Consider the following 23914-nt stretch of genomic DNA (forward strand, 5'->3'; position numbering starts at 1 on the left):
AGCACACCGCTTTGAAAATAACAGCTGAGGTGCTTAAGCCTTTGTGTGTTTATTTAGACGGCAGCTCCAGTTTCTGAGTGTCTCTCTCCCCTGCACGGTGGAGCCTCCGGCCTGTCCTCTCTAGCGCCAGCTTTTTTCACAGCCACTTTTCCATGTCATCACTCCTGCCTGTGTGGTCACCTTGAAATTGATTCCCCAGATGCTGGGAACCAGCAGTGGCCATCTTTTGCTTAATACGGTATATCATACATAGAGCACATATGTTCATTCTAAATCCCATTTCTGGAAATACCAATACTCGGTCAATCTAGCAAATCCATAATACATACTTGTAACGTTCAAACACTACAAAATGTGTGTGTGTTTTCCTTTATGGATTTTCTTTATTCTCTCCTATAAAAACAGCCACAGTTGAGTGTATTCTTCCAGCTATATACTATACGTGGATAAGCTCATGCGTATAAACCCCTCTCTCTGCTTACTCAAGCTCTGAATGGTGGCCTTCCTGACTTTTTCCACTCTGTTCAATACATCATTTAAAAAATTTTTTTTAAAAAAAAGATTTATTTTACTTTACATGCATGAAGGTTTTGCTCACATATATATGTCTGTGCACCACCTGTGTGCCTGATTCCACGGAGGTTAGAATATGGCATTAGATCCCTCAGAACTGCAGTTATATATGGTTGTGACCTGCCATGTGGGTGCTGGGAATCAAGCCCTGGTCCTCTGCAAGAGCAACAAGCACTCTTAACTCCCGAGCCATCTCTCCAGCTCCTCAACTACACAGTACGTCTTATCCATCTTTTTGTGCCAGTATCAGAAGTCCTACTTGCTCTTTTGAATGGTAATCCATAATATAAATTTAATATGGATAAGTTGGTGTAGCTAGCTTCCTAAGGGTGAGCTTTCAGGTTCTTTCCTCCCCCTCCCCCACTGTAAACAGTAAGGCTAGGAAGTAGCTCATTGGTAGAACATTTACTTAACATGTGCAAAGCCCTGGGTTTGATCCGCAGCAACACACACACACACACACAATCTCATGCATATATATGGATATGTGTGTGTACAAACTTTAACCTATGACATTCTTGATAAAATAATGTATAATTTGCAATACTGATGATCGCCATAGAAATGCACATAAGCTATCGGGACACACCTGTCATTTACATATCCACATATACACCAGACCCTATCAGAAGTCCTCAGACCCATGAGTACCTTCTTGAGTACACTATGAAGAGTACCTTCATGAGTACACCATGGTTGACCTCTGGGCTCTGGCAGGTCTTTGTTGTAATGAGTTTTATACCTAAATCCATGGTTTTGGAGTTCAAGGATACCACAAACAGGGCGAGGGAGTGGACGGGCATGTATGCATGTGAACATGACACATACCCCTCCTAAGAACACACCTCACTAACGAATGCTCTGGACTGTGGTGGGCGTGGACCTGGCAAGAGGGGTCCTTAGACGCTGTGGTGCAGAAGCAGCCCCTCTCTGGCAGGGCTCCATGGGCAGTGGCTGGACATGCAGACAGGAGAGCAGACTCACCCTGGACCTCCCCCATCCACCCTGGATGCCTCCTGCCCCAGTTGGACCTCTGTATCCACCCTGAGAGTCCATCTACAAGGCAACAAAGCAAAACAAACTGCAAAAGTCCTACTGTATTTATTGAACATCTGTATTTCCCCTTCTGTAAAGTGGCTGTCCAACGTTTAAGTACTTTTCGCTCGGTAACTTACTTCGGCATCCATGCAGTGGCCGCACATGCCGCCCTTAACTCACGCCTCATTGTTTCTTCATGATTTTTTTTTAATGAGTAGTTCTTTTCAAAAAGGTTTTATTTTGAATTATGTGCATAAGTTTGTGTGTCTCTGTGGGTTGGTACAGGAGTGCAGTGCCCCCAGGGAGCCAGAAGGTGGTATCTGATCCTGTGGAGCTGGTGTTACCGTTGACAGTGAGCTAGGTGATGTGGGTAGTAGGAACCAAATTAGGGTCCTCTGCAAGAGCAACATGCATGTAGGCACTGATCGAATTGACTTAAATTGATTGGCTAACAGGTTCAGCAGTTCAGTCCATTATCATCAAGGCAGGAGCATGACAGCATCAAAGCACTCATGATACAGGAGGAGAGGAGAGTGCCACCTCTTGTTCCGAAGACAAACTAGAGAAGACTGGCTTCCAGGCAGCTAGGATGAGGGTCTTAAGGCCCATGTCTGAGCTGGTGAGATGGCTCAGTGGGTAAGAGCACCCGACTGCTCTTCCGAAGGTCCAGAGTTCAAATCCCAGCAACTACATGGTGGCTCACAACCATCCGCAATGAGATCTGGCACCCTCTTCTGGAGTGTCTGAAGACAGCTACAGTGTACTTACATATGATAAATAATAAATAATAAATAAATCTTTAAAAAAAAAAAGGCCCATGTCCACAGTGACACTAACTCTGACAAAGCCATGCCTACTTCAACAAGGCCACACCTCCAAATAGTGCCATTCCCTGGGTCAAGTATATCCAAACTACCACAGTAATGAAACCGGCTCGCCGGACCCCTTTGAACTTTTAGATCTGCCACTTTCAAAGCATCTGGGCATTTCTTTCCTCCCCTAATCTCCTTCCATGCCATCTTCTTTACCCTCCCTCCCCTTCCCTTTCCCCTCAACACTCTTTTTCCCTCTTCCCCATCCCCTTCTTTCTTGACTCTCATATAGCCTAGGCTGGCCTCGAACTTGCTGTCCAGCAGGAGTTCATAGCCCTGACTCTTGTGCCTCCATCTTCTCACTTCTGGGATTACAGGCATGTTACCATACCTATCAACACCAAAGACACACAGACACACAGACACACACAGACACACACACACACACACACACACACACACACACACACACACACACAGCATTACCTGCCCACTGGAAAGGGTTAGGAAAAGGTTACTCTTTGTAAAGTCATGAATTCCTATGGGCAGTTCCAGTGACGTCTAAAGCCACAGAATTCCACAATTTTACCATAACATTCACAGCTTTGGTGTTACTTCCCCTGTAACTTAATTACTGTAATTGCTGTTATAATTACAGTCATAACTCCTCTGGAAAACGTGATGTTCCATCAATTACTGTGTGAGCTTTATGCAGCTCCGCGGCAGGCTTCTTGGCACTCACAGCCTAAATGAATCTCTTCTGTTGTCTCCGTGGCAGGCTGCTTTGCACTTTGCGTTACTCCTGCTCAGGGCTCCAACTGGTTGAGAGCGTTTGGGATCCACCGTGCAATTCCACAGCATGCTCGAGAACACTCTAGCTGAGCCTGCATTGCCCTATTGCTTTATCTCCTTCACGGAACTGTATTTTATAGGAAGTGCCACTGCTTCTGGTGGCTCCCACGCATCAGCTCTCATGCATCTAACAGAGAGCTGCCTGGTGTCCTCTTGGTGGCCCTTCCTTATACCGGAGTCAGCTGGCCACCACTCCTATTTGAAAAGTCTAGGATATGGTTGTGGATGGCTTCTCAGTCTGTCATCTCCTGAGGCCCTGTAGGACCATCACCCTGTCGGAGCTTAGCTCAGGGATGAGCAGACCACGTGACATACAGGAAGTGAAGGAAAGAACCTAGGGACAGATCACTTGATCCCAAGAGCATGCCACACCACGTGGTGATGCTCCCTCACTCCTCTGAGTACTTAGTGTCTGTAGATGACAGATCATACATGTGGGAGAGCAGGCACTGTTGTTGCCCCTGACTCAACCTGCTGGGGATTATTAGACTGGAACTCCTGCCCGTGCCCTGCACAAGTTGGGAAACCCATCTGCCCTCCTTTCCTCCAACCCTGCTCTCCCAGAGAAAATGTCCCGCTAACACATCATCACTTTATGACTCCTGGGATCCCCTTTCCCAGCAACCCACCCAAGAGTGTCCGCCCAGAGGCTCAGTTTTTGACCATGTGTGAACATCACCCCAGCTCCTTGCTGGCACTCCTCACCTAAACTCTATAAAAGCCCCTTGCTTTAGCGGATGTGTGACATCACTGACCTCTACCTGTGAGATCGATGAACCCACCAGAGATCTGCCTCCTAATAAACCTGCCTGTATTTACTTTTAATCTGGTCTAATCTGGCTTGTATCTGTGTCACCAAGGGAGAGAATATGCCTATCAGGGACCCCTGCTTATCTTACCAGTGAGACACCACATGGCCTCATCATTGGCCTCACTTCAGGCTGTGATTCTACTGTATGGGGCTGAGTGTTTTCTCATATAGATCTGGGAGAACTGGACATTTCTGCAGCCTTTAATTATGCTGCCTCTATAGCAGGCAGTCATCTGAATACATCTATCAAAGTTAGTTTTCCTTTAGTGGTGTTTTAAGTGATAAATATGTATTCTGGGATGGCGGTGGTGATTTGTGGTACTTGGGATAAAAACCAAGACTTCCCTCATGCTAGGCAAATGCCCCACTCTGTCTCTCCCAGTCTGCTTTCCAGATTTTTTATTTGTGTGTTTGTCCAGAGGCTACAACACCTCTGTAGCCAGTCTGGTGCCGATCTCCCCTGCTCAGGGATTCTGCAGAGTGCTGGGATTACAGGCATGGGCCACTCACCCTGGCTTGGATTCTAGATTTGAATTACAAATTCAACAAAGCATGGTGTTTCCAGTCAAAGAGATGGGCAGCCAGCTTTGCCTCTCTGGATGACAAGTGTCCCTTGACAGTCACTCTAAACTGCGATTGAATCTCATAAATCCTAAAATGCGATATAGTTTTAGGAACTAAAACTTCCTAGGGAAGGTGGTTTTGTTGCTGTTACGTTTTGTGTTTAATGAGGATTATGGCTTAACCCTGGGAGCAGAAAGAAAGAAGTGGGTCTATGAGAAGACAGATGTCTGGGGCCGATTTCCCAGTCTTCTAAGACCTGAAGAGAAGCCACTGGCTGCTTCTCCGGGCCCGCCCCCCGGCAGAGGCCCGCCCCTCCCCCATAGGAGGGCCCGCCCCGCCCAGTCTGCGGACGGACTTGGAGGCGCCCTGCCTGCGCCTCCGCCCCCGAGCGCCGGGGCAGGCGGGGTTGCGGGTGAAGGGAGGGATGTTTGGGGGGGCGGGGGTCCCGATGACGGCATCGGAGCGCGCCGCGTCGGGGCGCCGAGCTCGGCTGCGCGTCCCGGGACTGCGCTCGCACCCTGGCAGGTGGGTGTGGGTCCGGAGGGGATGGAGGGCGAGACGGGGCTCACCCGGGAGGCGTCTGAGCAGCCCCCCATCTGTGCCCCTCAGCTTACCGCGAGCTCCCTCACTGGGCGGGCCGGGCCAGGAGGAGCAGCCTGCGAGGGTCCACGTTTGTAATCACTTTTGCAAACTTTCCGGGAGGGCCTGTTCCCAGCGGCCGATCGCGCGGGTGGAGTTGTCAGGGCGCCTTTGAGGCTCGGAGCCTTGATTGTGGGGAAGGAGAAGCCGGGACCACACACAGCTCCAGAGTCTACCTGGGGATTGGAGTGCCGCCAGGCACTGTTACCTCTGTGTACCCAGGCTCCAGCACCTAACCAGAACCGAATGAATGAGCGGTTATACAAGCAGAGATGCTAAACAGTAAATACTAAAACAACGAAGTGTGGCGTGGGATACTGCGGTTGAAGAATGTGGTGAGGAAGGAGAAGGCGAGATTGGGGGCGGGAGGGGTCATCACGGACTGCTAGATAGTATTGTACCCTGTGCTGGGTGCTGGCTGATGATAGAGTTCGAAATAGACAAAGAGGGTTCTTGCTTTCCATCGGGAGAGAGACTCTGGCTCTGGCATCCGTGTGGTCAGTGTCTGATGTGGGCAGCACAAAGGGCTGTCTGTAGTGGTGATGGGACAGAGCAGAGCGGCTTCCCTGGCCCTGTGGGGAAGGTGGGCCCAGCCCAAGCGTGGGTGGATGAAGATGGTAACACAGAGGTTGATGCCCTGAGAGGAAAGGCATGGTGTTCAGGAGATGGGGAAGGTAGGAAGTGTGTTCTAAGCTTCCTTTATTGTTGTTGGGGTGTAAAAATGAGACTGTCACAACTGTGTTTTTGAAAGATGCCCTAGACTGAGGGGTTGGAGAGGTCAGGGAGACTGAGACTCAGAAAGGGAGCTGGTAGAAGTTATCCCTTCAGGGTGTCAGCAGCATGACTGGTTTTGGCAACAGGATGAGGAGTGTAGCTGATAATCTTGAGAGATATTTAGGAGATAGAACTGGCAGAGTTTATCGATAGGAATTTGGTCTTGAAGGATCTTTTGGCTTCTTTGAAGAAGATGGGCAGGTGTCAAGCAGTTTCAGGGAGGAGCAATGGTAGAGACTGAGAAGGGGGAGTGGGACAGCTGGGACACAAAAACCGGAGATATCAAGTGCTGGGGCTCTTTTTATTTTTTATTTTTTTGGCCAAGGGAAGATGTCAAAAAAAGTTACTGTGGCTTTATGGTTTTGTGGTTTGAGTCAGTTGGGTGCCCCTTTGGGCAGATGCTCTGAACTTTGACTACCCCTTCTTCAGTCTCCCCAAAGCTGTGTGGTCTGGCCCCTGTAGTACAGGCCTTTCCTTTTCTCTGCAGATCCCGGAGCTGCTGTCTTTCAAGATGGGGCTGGAGGCCCAGAGGCTGTCTGGGGCTGAGGAGGCCCCCGTGAGGGTGGCCCTTCGAGTTCGCCCATTGCTGCCCAAGGAGCTGCTGCATGGTCATCAGAGTTGCCTGCGTGTGGAGCCTGAGCGGGGTCGAATCACCCTGGGGCGTGACCGCCACTTTGGGTTCCATGTGGTCCTGGGAGAGGACACTGGGCAAGAGGCTGTGTACCAGGCTTGCGTGCAGCCCCTCCTCGAGGCTTTCTTTGAGGGCTTCAATGCCACCGTCTTTGCCTATGGTCAGACAGGCTCTGGGAAGACATATACCATGGGGGAGGCCAGTGTGGGTGAGTGATACTATGTTTCTGAATTTTCTGTACCCTGTACCCCCATCCCCACCCCCACTCCAAGGCAAGGATGCTGAGGAGGGAGTGGGCATCTCCTGGGCAAAAGTCAGCACTCCATGTCAGGTGGCTGGGAAGGGCAGGAAGTGGGGTTTGTGGGTGAATGGCTTTCTCAAGAATGGGTTTTGTCATCTTAACAGAAGAAAACCAAGTGTGTCTTAGGATGTCACCAAGGGCTCGGAATCTGTGTTCCCATCGGAGCAGTTGAGATTGGAGCCTCTGTATCTGGGGAAGACTCTTTTGGCCACTCCATGGCAGGAACTGTCCCCCTTTAAGGAACATGAGCCATTTTATTTTCTCCTAGCTCCTGTTTTTACTGCAGTGGGGTTGCTATAAAAATGCTATGCTGGTGCATTGTAAACAGAAATTGACTCTGGGGGCTCCAAAGACAAGGTCAAGTTGTCAATAAAATTAAGGGGAGTAGTTTCCATATCACCTTACAAGGGAGCCTGTTCGTCTTTTGTGGCAGGGGCTTGCCTGAGGCTGGCCTGATACTCACTGTGTAGTCTAGGTAGACCTCAAACTTTGTTTGTTTATTTGTTTGTTTGTTGAGACAGGGTTTCTCTGTGTAGCCCTGGCTGTCCTGGAACTCACTTTGTAGACCAGGCCAGCCTCGAACTCAGAAATCCGCCTGCCTCTGCCTCCCGAGTGCTGGGATTAAAGGCGTGTGCCACCACCGCCCGGCTGAACCTCCAAACTTTCAATTGTCTGTTTCAGTTTTCCCAAGTGCTAGGATTATAGACATGTACTACCATACCTGGCTCAAGCCTTTTTATTTAGCAGTAAGTGGCTCTAACCACTCGGCAACCTCCTCTCCAGCCCCACAGAGGGGTTTTGTTTTGTTTTGTTTTGTTGTTTTGTTTTGTCTCTCTTACATTCAATTCATTCATGAGGGCTCCAACTCATGAGTCAGTCACCCTGCTTCCTAATATTATCACAGTAGGGGTGAGGATTTTAATGCGTGAGTTTTGGGGAGACATACACAGACCATAGCAATGGCAGAGGCATAGTTGTTGTAGAAAGTTGAGAAAATGCAGGAGAGTGCATGCAGAGAATAGCCGGCCTGATGACCGCCTCCTGAGCATCCGGGTCCCTCTGTGGAGATGATTATGCTTTATACTTCAAGCATGGCTTTTTTTTTTGCCTTCATCTTTTGAGACAGAATTTCCCTGTGTCGCCCCGGATGACCTGGCACACGCTCTGTAGACCAGGCTGGTGTCAGAGATCCGCCTGCCTCTGCCTCTGTCCTCTGGGATCAAAGGCATGCACCACCATGCCTGGTAAAGCATGCATTGTTTGATATCCACTCTTTTCCATCCTGTTTTGTTTTCTCAGTAATATGCCCTGGGGCTGGGATTGTACGTAGCTCACTGGTACAGTTGCCATCTCACTTAAGGCCATGTGTTTGATTCTCAACATCCACACACCATACTCCCCCGCCATACACACACAGAGACACAAATGAACAATATTTAATTTTAAATGTTCATGGTTTATGCACCACAACACCTGTCGGCATCTGAAATTTTCTGGCTATAAAATATTACCTTAGTTTTTGACTTAATATGTGGAGCCGTCTACTTTGAATTGGGGATAGCGATAAAGACCATATATGTGATGATATGTACGATAAGGAACACTTATCATTAAGTATTCTTCAGTCATGTGTGTGTGTGTGTGTGTTGCTGTATATTGAACTTGGGTGCTCATATGTTAGGCAAGTGCTCTGCCGTGAAGCTACACCCCTAGTCTTCCAGTCTTCTTTTTATTTGATAACTTCCTGGCATTCTGTTGCAAGTATACTTAAGCAAACTTTACTATGGGATATTAGGATGAACACTCTACTTTTGAAGCAAATTAAGAGGCCCATCAGTTAGCTGTGCATGGGCCATGGTAGTGACTTACTTGTCCCAAGGAGTAATCAAGTCCAGGGTATCTGATAATCTGTTGGGAATGGGATAAGGAGGGTGCATCAGGAAAGCGGTTGATTAAACCATGAGAGGTTGCTTGAAGTCTCCAATTCTCCTTCCCTATCCTGGAGCACGGCCTAGCAGAGGCTGTCTCTCCTTGGCCTCTGCCATTGTCTTCTCCACCCTACAGCCCCATTCTCAAGCTGCTGCTGCTGTGGTGTGGTGCTGGTGGATACTTGGGCCAGGTTTAGCTGGGGAGGGGGGCATGGCGGCAGGAGACACTGTGGTATCTCCCCAGCCTCCCTGCATGAAGATGAACAAGGTATCATCCCAAGGGCCATGGCTGAGGCCTTCAAGCTCATTGATGAGAATGACCTGCTGGACTGCCTGGTGCATGTATCCTACCTGGAACTCTACAAGGAAGAGTTCCGAGATCTGCTAGAAGTGGGCACTGCCAGCCGGGACATCCAGCTTCGGGAAGATGATCGGGGAAATGTTGGTGAGAAAGCTTGGGAATCCTCTAATGACTGGGAGGGAGGCCTTTGGCAAGCAAGGCCTGCCTGTCTGCTCTGAGGGTGGGCTGGCTTAACCTGTCTGGGAGAGACACTTCCTCAAGGGAAATCCAGGCCCTGGATGGTGGGTTTGTTTGCTGTCTGCAGTGAGTTCAGTATGGGCTTCTGTTTCCAGAGTGGGAAACATTAAGGTAAGTGCAGAAAAGCAGGGACTCCGGGCACTCTGGGTGAGGAAGAGCAGGTAGGAGGCCTGGATGGTTTTGCTTGTCTTCTGGCTGTCTGCAGGGGAGATGCTTACAGTGTTGTTTCCACAGTGCTCTGTGGGGTGAAAGAAGTGGACGTAGAAGGCCTGGACGAGGTGCTGAGCCTCCTAGAGATGGGCAACGCTGCGCGCCACACAGGCGCCACACACTTCAACCGCCTCTCCAGCCGCTCACACACAGTCTTCACTGTGACCCTGGAGCAGCGGGGACGGACTCCTAGCCGTTTGCCTCGACCCGCCGCTGGCCACCTGCTGGTCTCCAAATTCCACTTCGTGGACCTGGCAGGCTCCGAGAGGGTTCTGAAGACTGGCAGCACCGGAGAACGGCTCAAAGAGAGCATCCAAATTAACAGCACCCTGCTGGCGCTGGGAAATGTCATTAGCGCTCTGGGGGACCCCCAGCGCCGAGGCAGCCACATCCCTTACCGTGACTCCAAGATCACCCGGTGAGATGGCCCATTTCTCTGGGTTCGGGTGGGATCATGGAACCCCCCAGGAAAGGTGGCTTTGAATCTAGGCCGATGGTGCCAGGTCAGTACTCACAAGAGCCAAGGCACTGACGCTTATCATCCTCGTGCTCACAGGATCCTCAAAGACTCTCTGGGAGGGAATGCCAAGACAGTGATGATCGCCTGCGTCAGCCCCTCCTCCTCCGACTTCGATGAGACCCTCAACACCCTAAACTACGCCAGCCGTGCTCAGAACATCCGCAATCGCGCCACAGTCAATTGGCGTCCAGAGGCCGAGCGCGTCCCTGAGGAACAGGCGGCGGGTGCGCGCGGGCCGCCGCGACACCGCTCGGAAACGCGCATCATCCATCGCGGCCGGCGCGTGCCCTGCCCTGCAGTGGGCTCCGCGGCAGTCGCTGCGGGCCTGGGGGCCGAATGCGCGCGCTGCCGGGCCCGCACCAGCGCCGCCTACAGCCTCCTGCGAGAGCTGCAGGCCGAGCCCGGGCTGCCTGGCGCTGCCGCCCGCAAAGTGCGGGACTGGCTGTGCGCGGTGGAGGGCGAGCGCAGCGCCTTGAGCTCTGCCTCCGGACCCGACAGCGGCATCGAAAGCGCTCCAGCCGAGGACCAGGCGGCACAGGGGACCAGTGGGAGAAAGGTGACCCTGGGGTGGGCTCGGGGTAAGGATCAAGGGAAGAGAGTTTTATTTTAAGCCAAGCAGTCATGCTTGGGCTTCATTGTTACTTCAGTGACTAAAGTCAGTTCCTTAACTTTGGGAAGGACTTAGCCTCTGGGTCTGTTAAATAAGGATTTTGTAAGATCAGAAGCACTAATAGATGTCAAGCACACTGGCAAAGACCAAGGTGTTCTTGATAATATTAACATTAATAAAAACATGTAGGGCATGGTAGGGCACACCTTTAATCCCAGCTCTAGGGAGGCAGAGGTAGGTGGATCTCTGAGTTTAATGCTAGTGTGGTCTACGGAGCGAGTTCCAGGATAGCCAGGACTACACAGAAACCCCGTCTTGAAGAACCTAAATAAGCAAGGAAACAAACAAACAAACAAAACCCTGTGATCTGTGGAAATAGTGGCCACATTCATAATTCTAACTCGGTGAAGGCCGAAACATGAGGATCATGAGTTCTAGGCTAGTCTAGGCTACATATCAATACCCTAACTCAAAACAGAGAAAATATTAGTGATAATCATTAAAACATTATTAGTAATGGTGGGAGATGTCTCATATGGCTTCCAGAAGGAACCTAAGGCTGGATAGGGCCAGGAGCACCAAGGTTGCAAAGCAGATCTTGGAGAAAAGTGGAGAGTAGGACTGGGTAAGCCAGCGTCAAGACCGAGAAAGTTAGGGTGTCATAGCACCTTGCCAGGCACCACCCCTAAAGCCTTTCTCCTTGCCCTGTAGGGAGATGAGGGGGCCCAGCAGCTGTTGACCCTGCAGAGCCAGGTGGCCCGGCTAGAGGAGGAGAATCGAGACTTCCTGGCGGCTTTGGAGGACGCCATGGAGCAGTACAAACTGCAGGTAGGATGCCCCTTTTGCAGATCAGGAAGGCTTTCTAGAGGAGGAAGGCTTTCCCAGAATGGAAGGAAGAGTTTGGAGACCTGGGCTAAGGGCCGCTGGTGGAGGACAATGTGGAGATGTGTGGTGTCTCACTGTGGCGAGGGACAGAACAGTGGAGGAAGTGCTCTGACAGCCATGCCTGGCACCTTTGGCTGGAGCTGGCATCTGGGGGCAGCAGGATGCCACGTGGGAGCCTGCTGACAAGATGGGCATTCTGCCTGGCTGGTGTCGGGTAAGGACTGGCATGCTGGCATGTGGGAATGTGATGAACATTGGGCAGGATAGGATAAGAGCTTAGGTGGGAACCAGTGTGTTGTGTGTTCAGACAGAAAGGGCTCAGTGGTGCTCAAACTTTTCAGTTTCACCCCTGAAGTTGGAAGGTCCTCAGCTTCCTTCTTCAGTTTCTTGTACTCACGCTGCTCAGCGGACATCCCCACCCTTGGCATCCATGACCCCATCAGCTCCTGGACTGTGTCTTACAGAGTGACCGTCTGCGGGAGCAGCAGGAAGAGATGGTGGAACTGCGGCTACGCCTAGAGCTGGCACAACCTGGCTGGGGCGCACCGGGGCTCCTGCAGGGCTTGCCACTGGGATCCTTTGTGCCCCGGCCTCACACAGCCCCCCTGGGGGGTGCCCACACTCACATGCTGGGCATGATGCCCCTGACATGTCTTCCTGGAGAAGAAGTTAGCTCTGAGCAGGTGAGGAGGTTGGTGAGGCTTGGTACATCAGGGCAACACTGGGGCACGTGTCCCATGTTTGTGTCTCCGTGGCACCAGCTGTGAGATAGAAGATTCCTATTTCAGGTGTCCCTAGAGAAAGGGGCCAGATATGAGAGACTGTGGGGACTCTCAGAAGTGACCAGGGCCAGTGAGCATCTTGAGGCAGCTGGAAATTGCCTGGAGTGAGGATATCAGCGATGATGAGGTGGCACCTTTGCACACCCAAGGATGGACTCTTAACACACGGTCTGGGGGTGGTTCTCTGCTGACTCACTCTTCCAGGACCTCTGCTTGGCCTCTCCAAGGCTCACTTCCTTTGCCTGTAGGTTCTTCAGCTTGGAGTCTTTTTGGCAAAGTTGAGTCCTGTGCCGCTTCAGAACTCTAGGACATCTCAGCTGTGCAGTTGCCGGTTTGGGTTAGGTGGGAGTGTATCAAGTACCCATCATTTTGTCAGGGTGTCAATGGTGAGAAAGGGCTTGGGTGTACACAAGCTGCCCTACTAGAAAGGGCAGGTTGTCACCCGAGGAGAACCAGATGTCAGGAGATCGCACCCTTCCCTGATGGCTGAGGGCGAGAGCACTTCCCATGTGTCCCGTGACAGCTGGAGGGTGAAGATGTGGTGGAGGAAGTTGAGGAGAGGACGGTGTGCAGGACAGGGCACACTTCAGGGCTCAGAGGATGCCCTGCAAGCATTCTCATCGTGAGCCTTAATGCCCCCTTTAGCAGGTGGTGAATGGCAAGGAAGTCAAAGCAGAGGTGTTGGCCCAGGCGGACAAACTGGGGAATGCCTCTTCCACTACATCAGAGGAGGAAGGGGAGGAGGAGGAGGAGGAAGAAGAGGAAGAAGAAGAGGAGCCACCTAGGCGGACCTTATACTTGCGCAGGTGAGGGAGAACCAGTGTGTTGGCCTCACGGGGTCAGCTCTGGGTTGCTCTCGGCTGGAGGAGATTCCTGGTCATCCTCTCAGCAGTCGTATGGAGGCCTCTCAGCTCAAGATACTCTTGCCTGTCTCTCTCACCATCCCTGGGAGGTCCGTGAGCTCCGTCCGGATGGGAAGGTTTCAGTGGGGTGGGTGTGATAGGAAGTGCCCAGACTTCCTGATGCTCAGTTTCCAAGACAACCTGTGGTACCTGCAGCTTCTTATCATCTTCTAAGCTCTGCCCCATCTCTGTCTTGGGTAACATTGATCTTGGGGGTTGGAGGGCCCCATGGCCTCTATTCTTCTCTCCAGGCCTAAGAGGAGGCTAGGCTAGGTGAGGGGCTGGGAAGTGGTACTGACTCCTGCTTCTCCCTTCTAGAAATGGGATCAGCAACTGGAGTCAGAGGGCAGGGGTGCGTCCAGGGAGCCCACCTGACAGGAAGGGCCCAGAGGTCTGCTCAGAAGAGCCAGCTGCTGCCATCCCAGCACCACAAGGTAGGCTCGGTGGGGAGCACCCAGGGAGCCCCTCTACCCCACGCCTCTGCCTCCTCCACACTCAGTCGGGGTACTGATCCTGACAATCTGCATGTTGTAGCAGTTGGTAGTGGCAAGGTCCCAGTTCAGACCCGCCAGGCCCCAGCTGCCATGGCCTCTGAGTGGCGACTGGCCCAGGCCCAACAGAAAATCCGGGAACTGGCCATCAACATCCGCATGAAGGAGGAGCTCATTGGTGAGCTGGTCCGGACAGGTCAGTGGAGGCATTGGGGTGGGTTCCTCCTCGGGAGGGTCTCCCATTCAGCCTTCTTCCTGGGCTGCTTTGGAGAAGGCTCACAGTGTACTGCTTAGCAGCACAGGACTCGGGGCGTAGCTCTAACACCTAGCTTGGGCCTCTTCCAGCTGTCAGCTTTCTCTTGTCTAAAGGGAAACAGTACTGTACTTACTCCATAGGATGGCTGTGAAGGTGAAATGGGCTAATTCTGGGGACCTGCTTTGAATATTCCTCAGTAGATAGAGCTTCTCATCTACTGACTCTGTTCTATGGGATGCACTGTGGGGCCTGGTAACAGTCAGTCCTAGTCACAGTGTAAATGAGAAAGCAGTTACCCCAGACTGTGCCACTTCTGATACTGGTGAGTAGCAGGGGACCTGGGGACAATGTAAGTGGTGGCCATTTGATAGTTTTTCAAAAACATTTTAAAAAATACATTCTCCCTCTGTTTTGCTCTCTGTCTGTCTCTGTCTCTCTCTCTCTGTGTGTGTGTGTGTGTTGCACACGCCACAGTGCACGTGTAGAGATCAGAGGGTAACTTAGAGGAGTCAGTTTTCTCTACCATGGGACCTGGGGATTGAACTTATGTCATTAGGTTTGGCCGCAAGTGCCTTTATCCACTGAGTCATCTTTCCTGTTTGCTTGCATGTCTTTAACAGTTGTGGGTTTATTACTAACTCATTTTTCAGACTTTGAAGTAGATGGTTAAAGGGAAAGACTAGTACAGAGGTCATTAGCCAGGCTTTGCAGTCACTGAGAGTGCCCACCCTCATCTCTGCCCACCCTCATCTCTGCTCATATTTCTTCGCTGCTATATCTTGAAGCAGATCCCAGCCACCGTGTCCTTTCCCTTGTGAAGACTTCTCAAAAGCAAACAAACAACGTGGATCTTTTCCTGCTACCCACCATGGCTTGCTCTTGGTGTCTTCTTGTCTTTTCTTGATTTGTTTATTTGAGATGGTTTCATGTAGCCCAGGCTGGCCTTTAAAGGTGCTGTGTAGCTAACACTGGCTACGAACTTCTGGTCCTCCTTCCTCCACTTCCCAAGTACTGGGATTGCAGGCACACGCACTGGCTTGTTCTGTTTTGATCAGCACTGGGGGTGAAACTGCAGACTCTCCTCCTGTCCTCTTAGGACCCAGAGCCTAGTCACTGACTCTTGATGACCCTTCCTCCCTTGGTCAGCAGCCAGGCAGCCACCTCTCTCTGTCCCTGTGGTGTTAAAAGCTAAGCTGATTCCAGTATATCTATGACACCAGCCTCGATGGAGGTTAGGAGTCACTGCCACCTGTGATCCTGTTTAGGCTTTTTGACTTGAGTCAGCCTTCCATGCCTGGGCCCTGTGCACACTCGGTTGGTTTCACAGGCCTCTGAGAGGTCTCCCATCTCTCAGCTCTTGAGTCCTTCTGGCAGGATTTGTCTGTGTGTCTGGCTTCTCCTTCTGCCCTTAGTATATTCTTGCAGATTGAAGCTAGTAAGATGTGCAGGCTCAGTGGACATACTGATTTTTGTCATGGGCAAGGTAGAGATAAAATTTGATAATTCGGGTCATTCCTGTGGGCAAAACTCATTTAAAAAGAGGAGGAGGGGGCTGGAAGTTGTGGTGCACATATTTAATCCCAGCACTCAGGAGGCAGAGACAGGGGGATCTCTTGAGTTCAAAGCCAGCCTGGTCTACCATGAGTTCTGTCCAGCCAAGACCAGAAGCAGGATGGGCGGTGATTGAGTGGATTTAAGAAGATGATGGTGTGACGAACCTCGTGCAGTGCTCCAGACTGACAGGGCCTGGGAAACAGACTCCCAGGGGAGGGACAGTGATCGTCATCTGGGAGGGGTCTGCCTGTACCACTGTGGCTCCATTTCTTCCAGGGAAGGCGGCCCAGGCCCTGAACCGTCAGCACAGCCAGCGCATCCGGGAGCTGGAGCAGGAGGCTGAGCGTGTGCGGGCGGAGCTGTGTGAAGGGCAGAGGCAGCTTCGAGAGCTAGAGGGCAGGGAGCCCCAAGATGCCAGCGAGAGGTCCAGGCTCCAGGAATTCCGTAAGAGAGTGGCTGCAGCCCAAAGCCAGGTGCAGGTCAGTGTTGGGGTCCCCAGCTGGGGTCCCTGGGAACAGGATTGTGGGTCCAGAATCACTGATGGCAGTCACTTCTTCTAACCTCTATTCACTCCTTCTATCTAACCTCTATTTAGGCCGGCTTCATGGGGTGCTAGAGTCACCTGAGCTTTTAACACAGCAGGAATAGAGGTGGCTGCTCCCACTGACCGAGGGAGGGCAGACATCTAAAGGAAATCTCCTTCAGCCCACAGCATCTCCACTCCACGCACACATGCACAGTCCCAGCCGCTCTTCACTCACCTTCCATCTCATCCTCTATTTGACAGTGTAGCTGTCCACCTGACCCTCGGCTTGCTTGCTTTTTGGTTCTGGGAGAAACACTGAGCACGGTCCCCAAGGCCTGGCTTAGCCATCTGACAGCTGAGTGTCCATGTGCCTGTGTGTGCCCACCTTCCATCCCCTTGAGCAGTTCATATAAGTCCGTTAGTGCTGCCAGAGCAGGAGTGCCCAGGTGGGAGGGGGCGCCGCACAGCAGCACACAGGAGGCTGGATAGGCAAGCTCATGCTGGCCACAGGTCTGGCTTTTCCTGAGGCCTCCTGAGGCTGTGGGTGGCTGCCTTCCCTCTGGCTGTGTGGCTGCCTTTGCTGTGCACCTGAGTGCTTGGTGTTCGCAGGATGCCTGTATACTAGGTCAGGGTCACCACCAAGGGCCTCACAGCAGCTTAAAGGCAACTTTAAAGGCAGCCCCATTTCTAAATGAAGTCACATTGGGGTGCAGGGAGGGGGAAGAAAGTTCTGCGCATAGCCCTATCCATCCCGGCTTTTGCTTCAGAGGACCCCAGCCACCTCTGCACCTGCCATCTGCCTTTCTGGCCACGTTCCTCTTTCCTTCCTTCCTCAGTTCTAGTTTGAGAGATGACCTGGTAGAATGGTTTTCCTGACTGGAAAACCCATTTTTTAAAGACATTTATTTTTATGTGTATGAGGTTTTTTTTTTTTTTGCCTGAATAGATATGTGCTTATACCCGTGGAAGCCCGAAGAGGGTATTGGATCCTCTGGAACTGGAGTTTTTGACAGTTGTGAGCCCAAGTAGGTACTAGGAACTCTACCCAGGTCCTCTGCAAAGAGCAGCAAGTGCTCTTAACTACTGAGCCAGCTCTCCAGCCACTGGCTGTGCTGTGGGTTCTTAACCAACCTGCCTAGCCTCTCTGTGCCTGTTTCCTAATCTATAAAGCGAGAATAGTAGTCATTTTAATTTTTTCATTAGACTTTTCCTTATTTTGTGTGTCTATGTGTAAGGGTGCCACAGTGTGTGTGTGTGTGTGTGTGTGTGTGTGTGTGTGTGTGTGTGCAGACCAGAGGATACCTTTTGGAGTTGGTTCTCCCCACCATGTGGGTCCCAGGGATCAAACTCAAGTCAGTCATTGGACTTGAGAGCAAGCACTTTTACACACTGAACCATTTTGTCAGCCCAGTAGGCAAACTGGTTCATGGGTTTGTTAGATCATTTACGATAGAGCATGTAGCATAACTCCTCCATGAATAGTCAGTGTTGTGTAGCTACTGGTGTTGGGGTTCTGTTGTTATTAGCCTCTATCCACCTATGCTTTCCCTTTTCCTTGTGCCCCTCTGTTCACCCACCTGGGCCTCACCCACCCTCGAGAAGTGCCAAGCGCTCTGCCAGACTCCTATAACCCCTGTGCATAGCTCGGTGGCTGCTGTGTGGGTTCCAGGTGCTGAAGGAGAAGAAGCAGGCAACAGAGCGACTGGTGTCACTGTCGGCTCAAAGTGAAACTCGGCTACAGGAGCTGGAGAGGAATGTGCAGCTCATGCGGCGACAGCAGGGGCAGCTGCAGAGGCGGCTCCGTGAGGAGACAGAGCAGAAGCGGCGCCTTGAGACGGAGATGAACAAGCGGCAGCATCGCGTCAAGGTCAGGCTCGGGCTGGCCTGCTGAGGGCTCTGTCTCGTTCCCACCACTCATAGCTACATGATCTTGGAGATAGGTTACTGTAGGTTCTTCTCACTATCAAGAACCTAGAGGAACCTTAGGCTGTGGGCACATGCCATGCCCTTGTCCCCCAGGTTTTTCTCCCCACCCTGCTTGCTCCCCTCACTGAGCCTCCTCCCCAGGAGCTGGAGCTGAAGCACGAGCAACAGCAAAAGATCCTGAAAATCAAGACAGAAGAGATCGCAGCCTTCCAGAGGAAGAGGCGCAGTGGCAGCAATGGCTCTGTGGTGAGCCTGGAGCAGCAGCAGGTGCGGCTGGGCTGAGCCTGTGTCCCAGTGAGCTTGGCAGTTGGGTGACCGTTTCATTGCCAAGGTCCCCTGAGGACTTGCTGGGGATCCGCTGCTCTCCTTGGGACCTTGGGTAATGGCTGCAGCTAGAGACAGGTACTGAGGTCCCTGCTGCTCCACTGTCCCTCAGAAGATCGAGGAGCAAAAGAAGTGGCTGGACCAGGAGATGGAAAAGGTGTTGCAGCAGCGGCGGGCGCTGGAGGAGTTGGGAGAGGAGCTCCGAAAGCGGGAGGTCATCCTGGCCAAGAAGGAGGCCCTGATGCAGGAGAAGACGGGGCTCGAGAGCAAGCGCCTGAGGTCCAGCCAGGTGAGTGCCCATCACAAGGTTCCTGGCCAGGTGAGGCCCTGCAGGGCGTGTAGATAGATGAGGTTCTTTGAAGTGATGTTCTTGCCAGGCAAGACAGGAAGCTTTGCCCTTTGGGCTGTATCCTCTGGATTTCCAAGAACTCCAAGACTTTAGGCTGTTTATGACACAAGAACTAATGTATGGGGCATGGGCACTCATCCCATAGGCCATTTCACATTTTGCCAACACTACATTGGGTCTCACATAAGCAAAATGAGGAGCACGTGTAGTAAGTGGTATGGCCAATGAGATTGCGTTTGGAGGAGGTAGGCTGGGGGTCCATCGGCACCTGGCATGGTACCTCGTCTTTCATCAAAAGGCCAACTTCTGAGCCACTTCATTCTTCTTTCAGATGGGATTAGAATGTGCCCAAAACACTTAGTGGGACTATGTCACACCCAAACCTAGGACTCTTCTAATCCAGGTGTTTAAGCCAGATTCCTGAAGGGTTGTGGACACTCAGACCAGGATCCCTGTCACTGCCATCATGGAGCACAAGATCCGAGTCACTAGGTCACCTATAATATCCCTTGGACACAGGAACCCTTGCTTCCTTCCACATTGGCCTTTAGGCAGGGCCAGACTTTCTCATAATCCAATTACTCTCCAGCCAAGTCTCCGTACTGATAGCGTAGCACACACCAGCTGTCTTGTTCCCATCATCCCTTCTTAACATTAGAACCTTCCTCTCTGCTTGCATGGATTCTCCTCCTCTGAGCTATCTCCTCCATAGATGTTTTGGTCCTTTAAAGGGCCCTGATCCCTGAAAAAACATCTGAGCTAAATGTAGGCAAGGGAAAGACCCACATCCTCCTTAGCATCCAATGTGCAGTCTAGGCACTTTCTGTGTCCTCTCTGAGGACAGTACCTGCTCCTTCTGACACACTGGCTGTGCTGCCTCAGGCCCTAAATGAAGACATTGTGCGTGTGTCCAGCCGCCTAGAACACCTGGAGAAGGAGCTATCTGAGAAGAGTGGGCAGCTGCGGCAAGGCAGCGCCCAGAACCAGCAGCAGATCAGAGGGGAGATAGACACCCTTCGCCAGGAGAAGGACTCACTGTTGAAGCAGCGCCTGGAGATTGATAGCAAGCTGAGGCAGGGAAGCCTGCTGTCACCTGAGGTAGGCCCACGGGGGGGCCACCAGCTCTGTCCCTATGCTTCAGCTCTCTGATCCACCTGTCCTTCTGCTCCCCTCTGTCCCTTGCCCTGGCTCTCTATAAGTGGTGCCCCAATGGTTATTAAGCTTTACAAGATGAGTGAGATTGCCCCTTTGGCCCAGTTGATGCATGTGGGACTGTGGACTTCTCAGCTCCCTTCCAGTGGAACTAGACACCCATCTGTATGTGAACAGAAAGCCTGCATTGCAGAAACTTACCCCTAGTTGTCTGGCATCTTAGGCAGGCTCAGTTCAGCTTTCAGGGGCTCAAGCTTACCCTGATGTGGAAAAGCACCCGAGACCCCAGCCTCGCAGCACTGTCGTTAATCCTGCATCAGGGTGTGACAGAGTATCCCTGTTTCTGCTGCAGTAAGGGGCACTTTTGATATGTCAAGACATTCTCAGGCTGAGGGGACACTAAAGGCTCAGTTGTGTATGTGTGTTGGCTGTAGTGTATCTGCCCAGGACTCTGTGGTTCAGAAGTCTGATACCCCTCCTCCATGAGAGCCTGTTCTTGCAGGAGGAGAGGACACTGTTCCAGCTGGATGAAGCCATCGAGGCCCTGGACGCTGCCATCGAGTACAAGAATGAGGCTATCACATGCCGCCAGCGGGTGCTGCGGGCTTCGGCCTCCTTGCTGTCCCAGTGTGAGATGAATCTCATGGCAAAGCTCAGCTACCTTTCCTCCTCAGAGACCAGAGCCCTGCTGTGCAAGTATTTTGACAAGGTGGATAACCAGCACACACTCCTGGCCTTCACTTCCCTTAGCTCGTTAGAAGGTCTGCTGTGTGTCCCTTTCTCCCAGACGAGGGGACAGGGACAGGGTCAGCTCTACTCTCCAATTTTTGAAGCCATCTAGGGGATGGCTTAATTTTCCCCAACTTACGGTCTGAAGGCCCTCACCTACAGTGATGGGGTTTCAAGAGGGATAGTCTTGGCACCTTGGGACAGGTCTGGAGGTATTTTTGTTTGCCATGGTGGTGGGGTAGTAGCCAGGGATGTTGTCAAATGTTGCATAATAGACAGGTTCCACAACCAGGTATCACTCCGTGTCGAGTGCCAAATGCCTTATCCTTTGGTTGAGAAATCCTGGTCTGGGTGCAGTTTCACTGTCAAGCAGCTCAGTACTATTTGGTGGGGAAGGGTTTGTGCTAAGTTCCCCCTGGAGGACTGGCTGGTTGGGACCTCATTGTCTAGAGCAGTGTCAGAGACAGGAAAGACCTGGTGTGATTTCCTTGCAGCCATGTTTACCAATTGGCTAAGGATTATTTTGGGAAAGGCACTGACATGGTAGCTGAGCCTGGCTGATCTTGGGATAGGTGGTGACACTCCGAGAGGAGCAACACCAGCAACAGATTGCCTTCTCGGAGCTGGAGATGCAGCTGGAGGAGCAGCAGCGGCTGGTGTACTGGCTGGAGGTGGCCCTGGAGCGGCAGCGCCTGGAGATGGACCGGCAGCTGACCCTGCAGCAGAAGGAGCACGAGCAGAATGTACAGCTGCTCCTCCAGCAGGGCCGAGGTGAGGGCCAGGGTGCCGGCTGCCCCAAGCCCAAGGTGCCATCTCTCTGCCCTGTCCACAGCCCCTCACTAACCTGTCTTTCCACACCAGACCACCTTGGTGAGGGGTTAGCAGACAGCAAGAGGCAATATGAGGCCCGGATTCATGCTCTGGAGAAGGAACTAGGTCGACACATGTGGATAAACCAGGAGCTGAAGCAGAAGCTCAGTGCAGGAAGCACCGCAGGCCAGAGCCGGGGTGAGCACTGGTGTCCAGCCTGGGCCTACACTACTGGGAAGTTGGAGGAACACAGATAGCTGCAAAGTTCTACTTAGCCAAAGACGATCCCGAGTTCCTGTTCTGGGCTGTCACACCCAGATGCCTCATTTCAAGTTGCCTATTGTTCAGGGGCTTTGGGAAGCTGGGTTTGGGGACGCCTCCATGTACCTCTATGTCTGACAAAGATACTGTTTGTGACAGGTTGTGAGAGGAGAAGCCTCTGCCTGGAAAACAGACAAGGCCTTGGAAATGAAGATGGGCTCCATCCTGCAGCTCCTGAACCTCTCTGGCAGTCCTCCCTTCTGGAGGGGGTGTCCCGTGTGTGGGATGAGTCCCGGGACTTGGTCCATGCCCCACTACCCCTGACATGGAAACGCTCAAGCTTGTGCAGCGAGCAGGGCTCCTCTGAGGAGTCTAGGGTCCGGGAGACAACTGAACCCCCAGTAGGGCGGGTACTACCTATGGGTGAAGTGGGCCTCTCCTGGAACTTTGGACCCTTGTCCAAGCCCCGGTGGGAACCCCGAAGAACCAGCCCAGGGATGATCGACGTCAGGAAAAACCCCTTGTAGGCCTTGGTCAGACCCTGCTTCAGATTCCAGTCCTGCTGAGAGGAGAGACTGCCTGTTTTGCTTCTATGAAGGACAGTCCTTACCTCACACTGTAAATCCAGAGTCTCATCTTTACACCAATTGGAGTCCGAAAATTTGGGCCACACCCAAAAGAACTGGATTTTCCCCACTATGGTGCTTAGCAGTCTTTTTTTTTTTTTTTTTGTATCCTATGCAAATTCCTTCAGCTATAGTACTTGACTGCTCTTTTTTCATTTGTGGGACAGTTCTGACTTTAAGCCTGTGTGCCCAGAGTTCTGGAGGCAATCCAAGGCTTGTCACAAAACCGTCAGTGGCAAGGGGGGGTCACAGCTTCAATGGTCTTATAAAGATGGGAGAACTGGGAAAGTAATAAGCATTTTTAGAATTTTTAAAAAATATCATTTAATAATAAACAGGAGTAATCTCATTATGGCTTACATCTTAAATGTGTCCCCCAAGAATTCCTGAAGGCTGGTCCTCAGCTGAGAGGCAGTGGAGCCTATCAGAGTTGGGGTGTGGTGGAGGTGAGGTTATTGGAGAGCATCCTTGAAGGGCATATTGGAGTCCTGCCTCTCCCCTCCCACCGCCTGTGCACAGGCTCCCAATTCAGGACACATAACTATGAACTTAGAGCCAGCTTGAAACCCTTCCTTCTCTACTCATCAGTATTACTGGCAATTGAACCCATGCAAGCATTCCAGGGCTGCCTTTTCTTTCTCTGAAAGGAGACATGGGAGTTTTCACCTGCATCTGACAACAGAAAGAGCCCTGGGACCACAACAGGGCTGGTTCCAAATCAGCCCTCACTGCAAGTGAGGCTCCTGCCAACACTCCATAGCAAGTTGGTTAGGTTGATTACAGGGCAACACAGGTGTCAAGCACATACCTGGCTAAGACGGTCATGAGGTGACTGCCTTTCAGGGTAGACCCTGCAGTATGATTGCTCTGGACCATAGCCAGTTACTTCCAGGCAGAAATGCCAAATGCTAAGTTGCCAGGATGACCTTATTGTTAGCTTGCTTCTTGCTGACGACTTTCACTTATGGGTCTTACTTTATGAAGTACCGCTTGTGTCAAAGAACTCAAGGCTTGGCAAACACCTCAAGAGACTATGTAAATGTTTCCTTTTTTTCCATTTCACAGTGTGGCAGTAGTCCTCTGAATTACCAAGACCTGGAATGGGATCTCTGGGCTGTCTGAGTTATATATAGTACAAGCTGCCCACCAGATTTCCAACCTTCCCCCTAAAGGGTCAGGGCCTGGCCTCATATGAAGACCTCGAGAGAAATTTTCAGACCATGAGGCATTCCAGTGGTAATCTTCAGATGACTGTGGGGAAAAGGCTTAAGGCCTTTAATGTCTTTTGTTGTTTTGAGACAGGCTCTCATACAGCCCAGGTTGCCCTGTACATGCTATGTAGTCAGAATCTCCTGATGCTTCTGTCTCTGTCTCCCAAGTGCTAGGACTATAAGCTTACTACCATACCTGCAGAATCTTCACTCCACAGGGACTCTGCTGCTGTCATCTTTACTTGTGAACTTTCTCAGTCCCATGAAGTCCTGGCCACTCTTGTTCTGGGCACATTGCTAGATTGCTGGCATGAGTCTGGCATTGTTAC

General features: G+C 51.7%; 1 protein-coding gene across 1 annotated transcript; it reads left to right on the forward strand.

Moving 5' to 3' along the window:
- The first annotated feature begins 5134 nt into the window (after positions 1 to 5134).
- On the forward strand, positions 5135 to 22662 carry Kif7 (kinesin family member 7). Its single transcript, XM_021167113.3, has 19 exons — positions 5135 to 5175; positions 6551 to 6902; positions 9168 to 9368; positions 9696 to 10089; positions 10228 to 10747; positions 11513 to 11629; positions 12151 to 12369; positions 13114 to 13274; positions 13689 to 13804; positions 13905 to 14057; positions 15948 to 16150; positions 17867 to 18064; positions 18265 to 18390; positions 18560 to 18736; positions 19679 to 19894; positions 20451 to 20657; positions 21250 to 21448; positions 21539 to 21685; positions 21908 to 22662. The coding sequence occupies exons 2-19, from the start codon at positions 6575 to 6577 to the stop codon at positions 22273 to 22275; spliced, it is 4050 nt and encodes a 1349-aa protein (XP_021022772.1). The 5' UTR covers positions 5135 to 5175; positions 6551 to 6574; the 3' UTR covers positions 22276 to 22662.
- Positions 22663 to 23914: the final 1252 nt, after the last annotated feature.

Source organism: Mus caroli, unplaced genomic scaffold (genome assembly GCF_978045245.1).
Source record: "Mus caroli unplaced genomic scaffold, Mus_caroli_1 scaffold_8, whole genome shotgun sequence".
Taxonomy (NCBI): domain Eukaryota; kingdom Metazoa; phylum Chordata; class Mammalia; order Rodentia; family Muridae; genus Mus; species Mus caroli.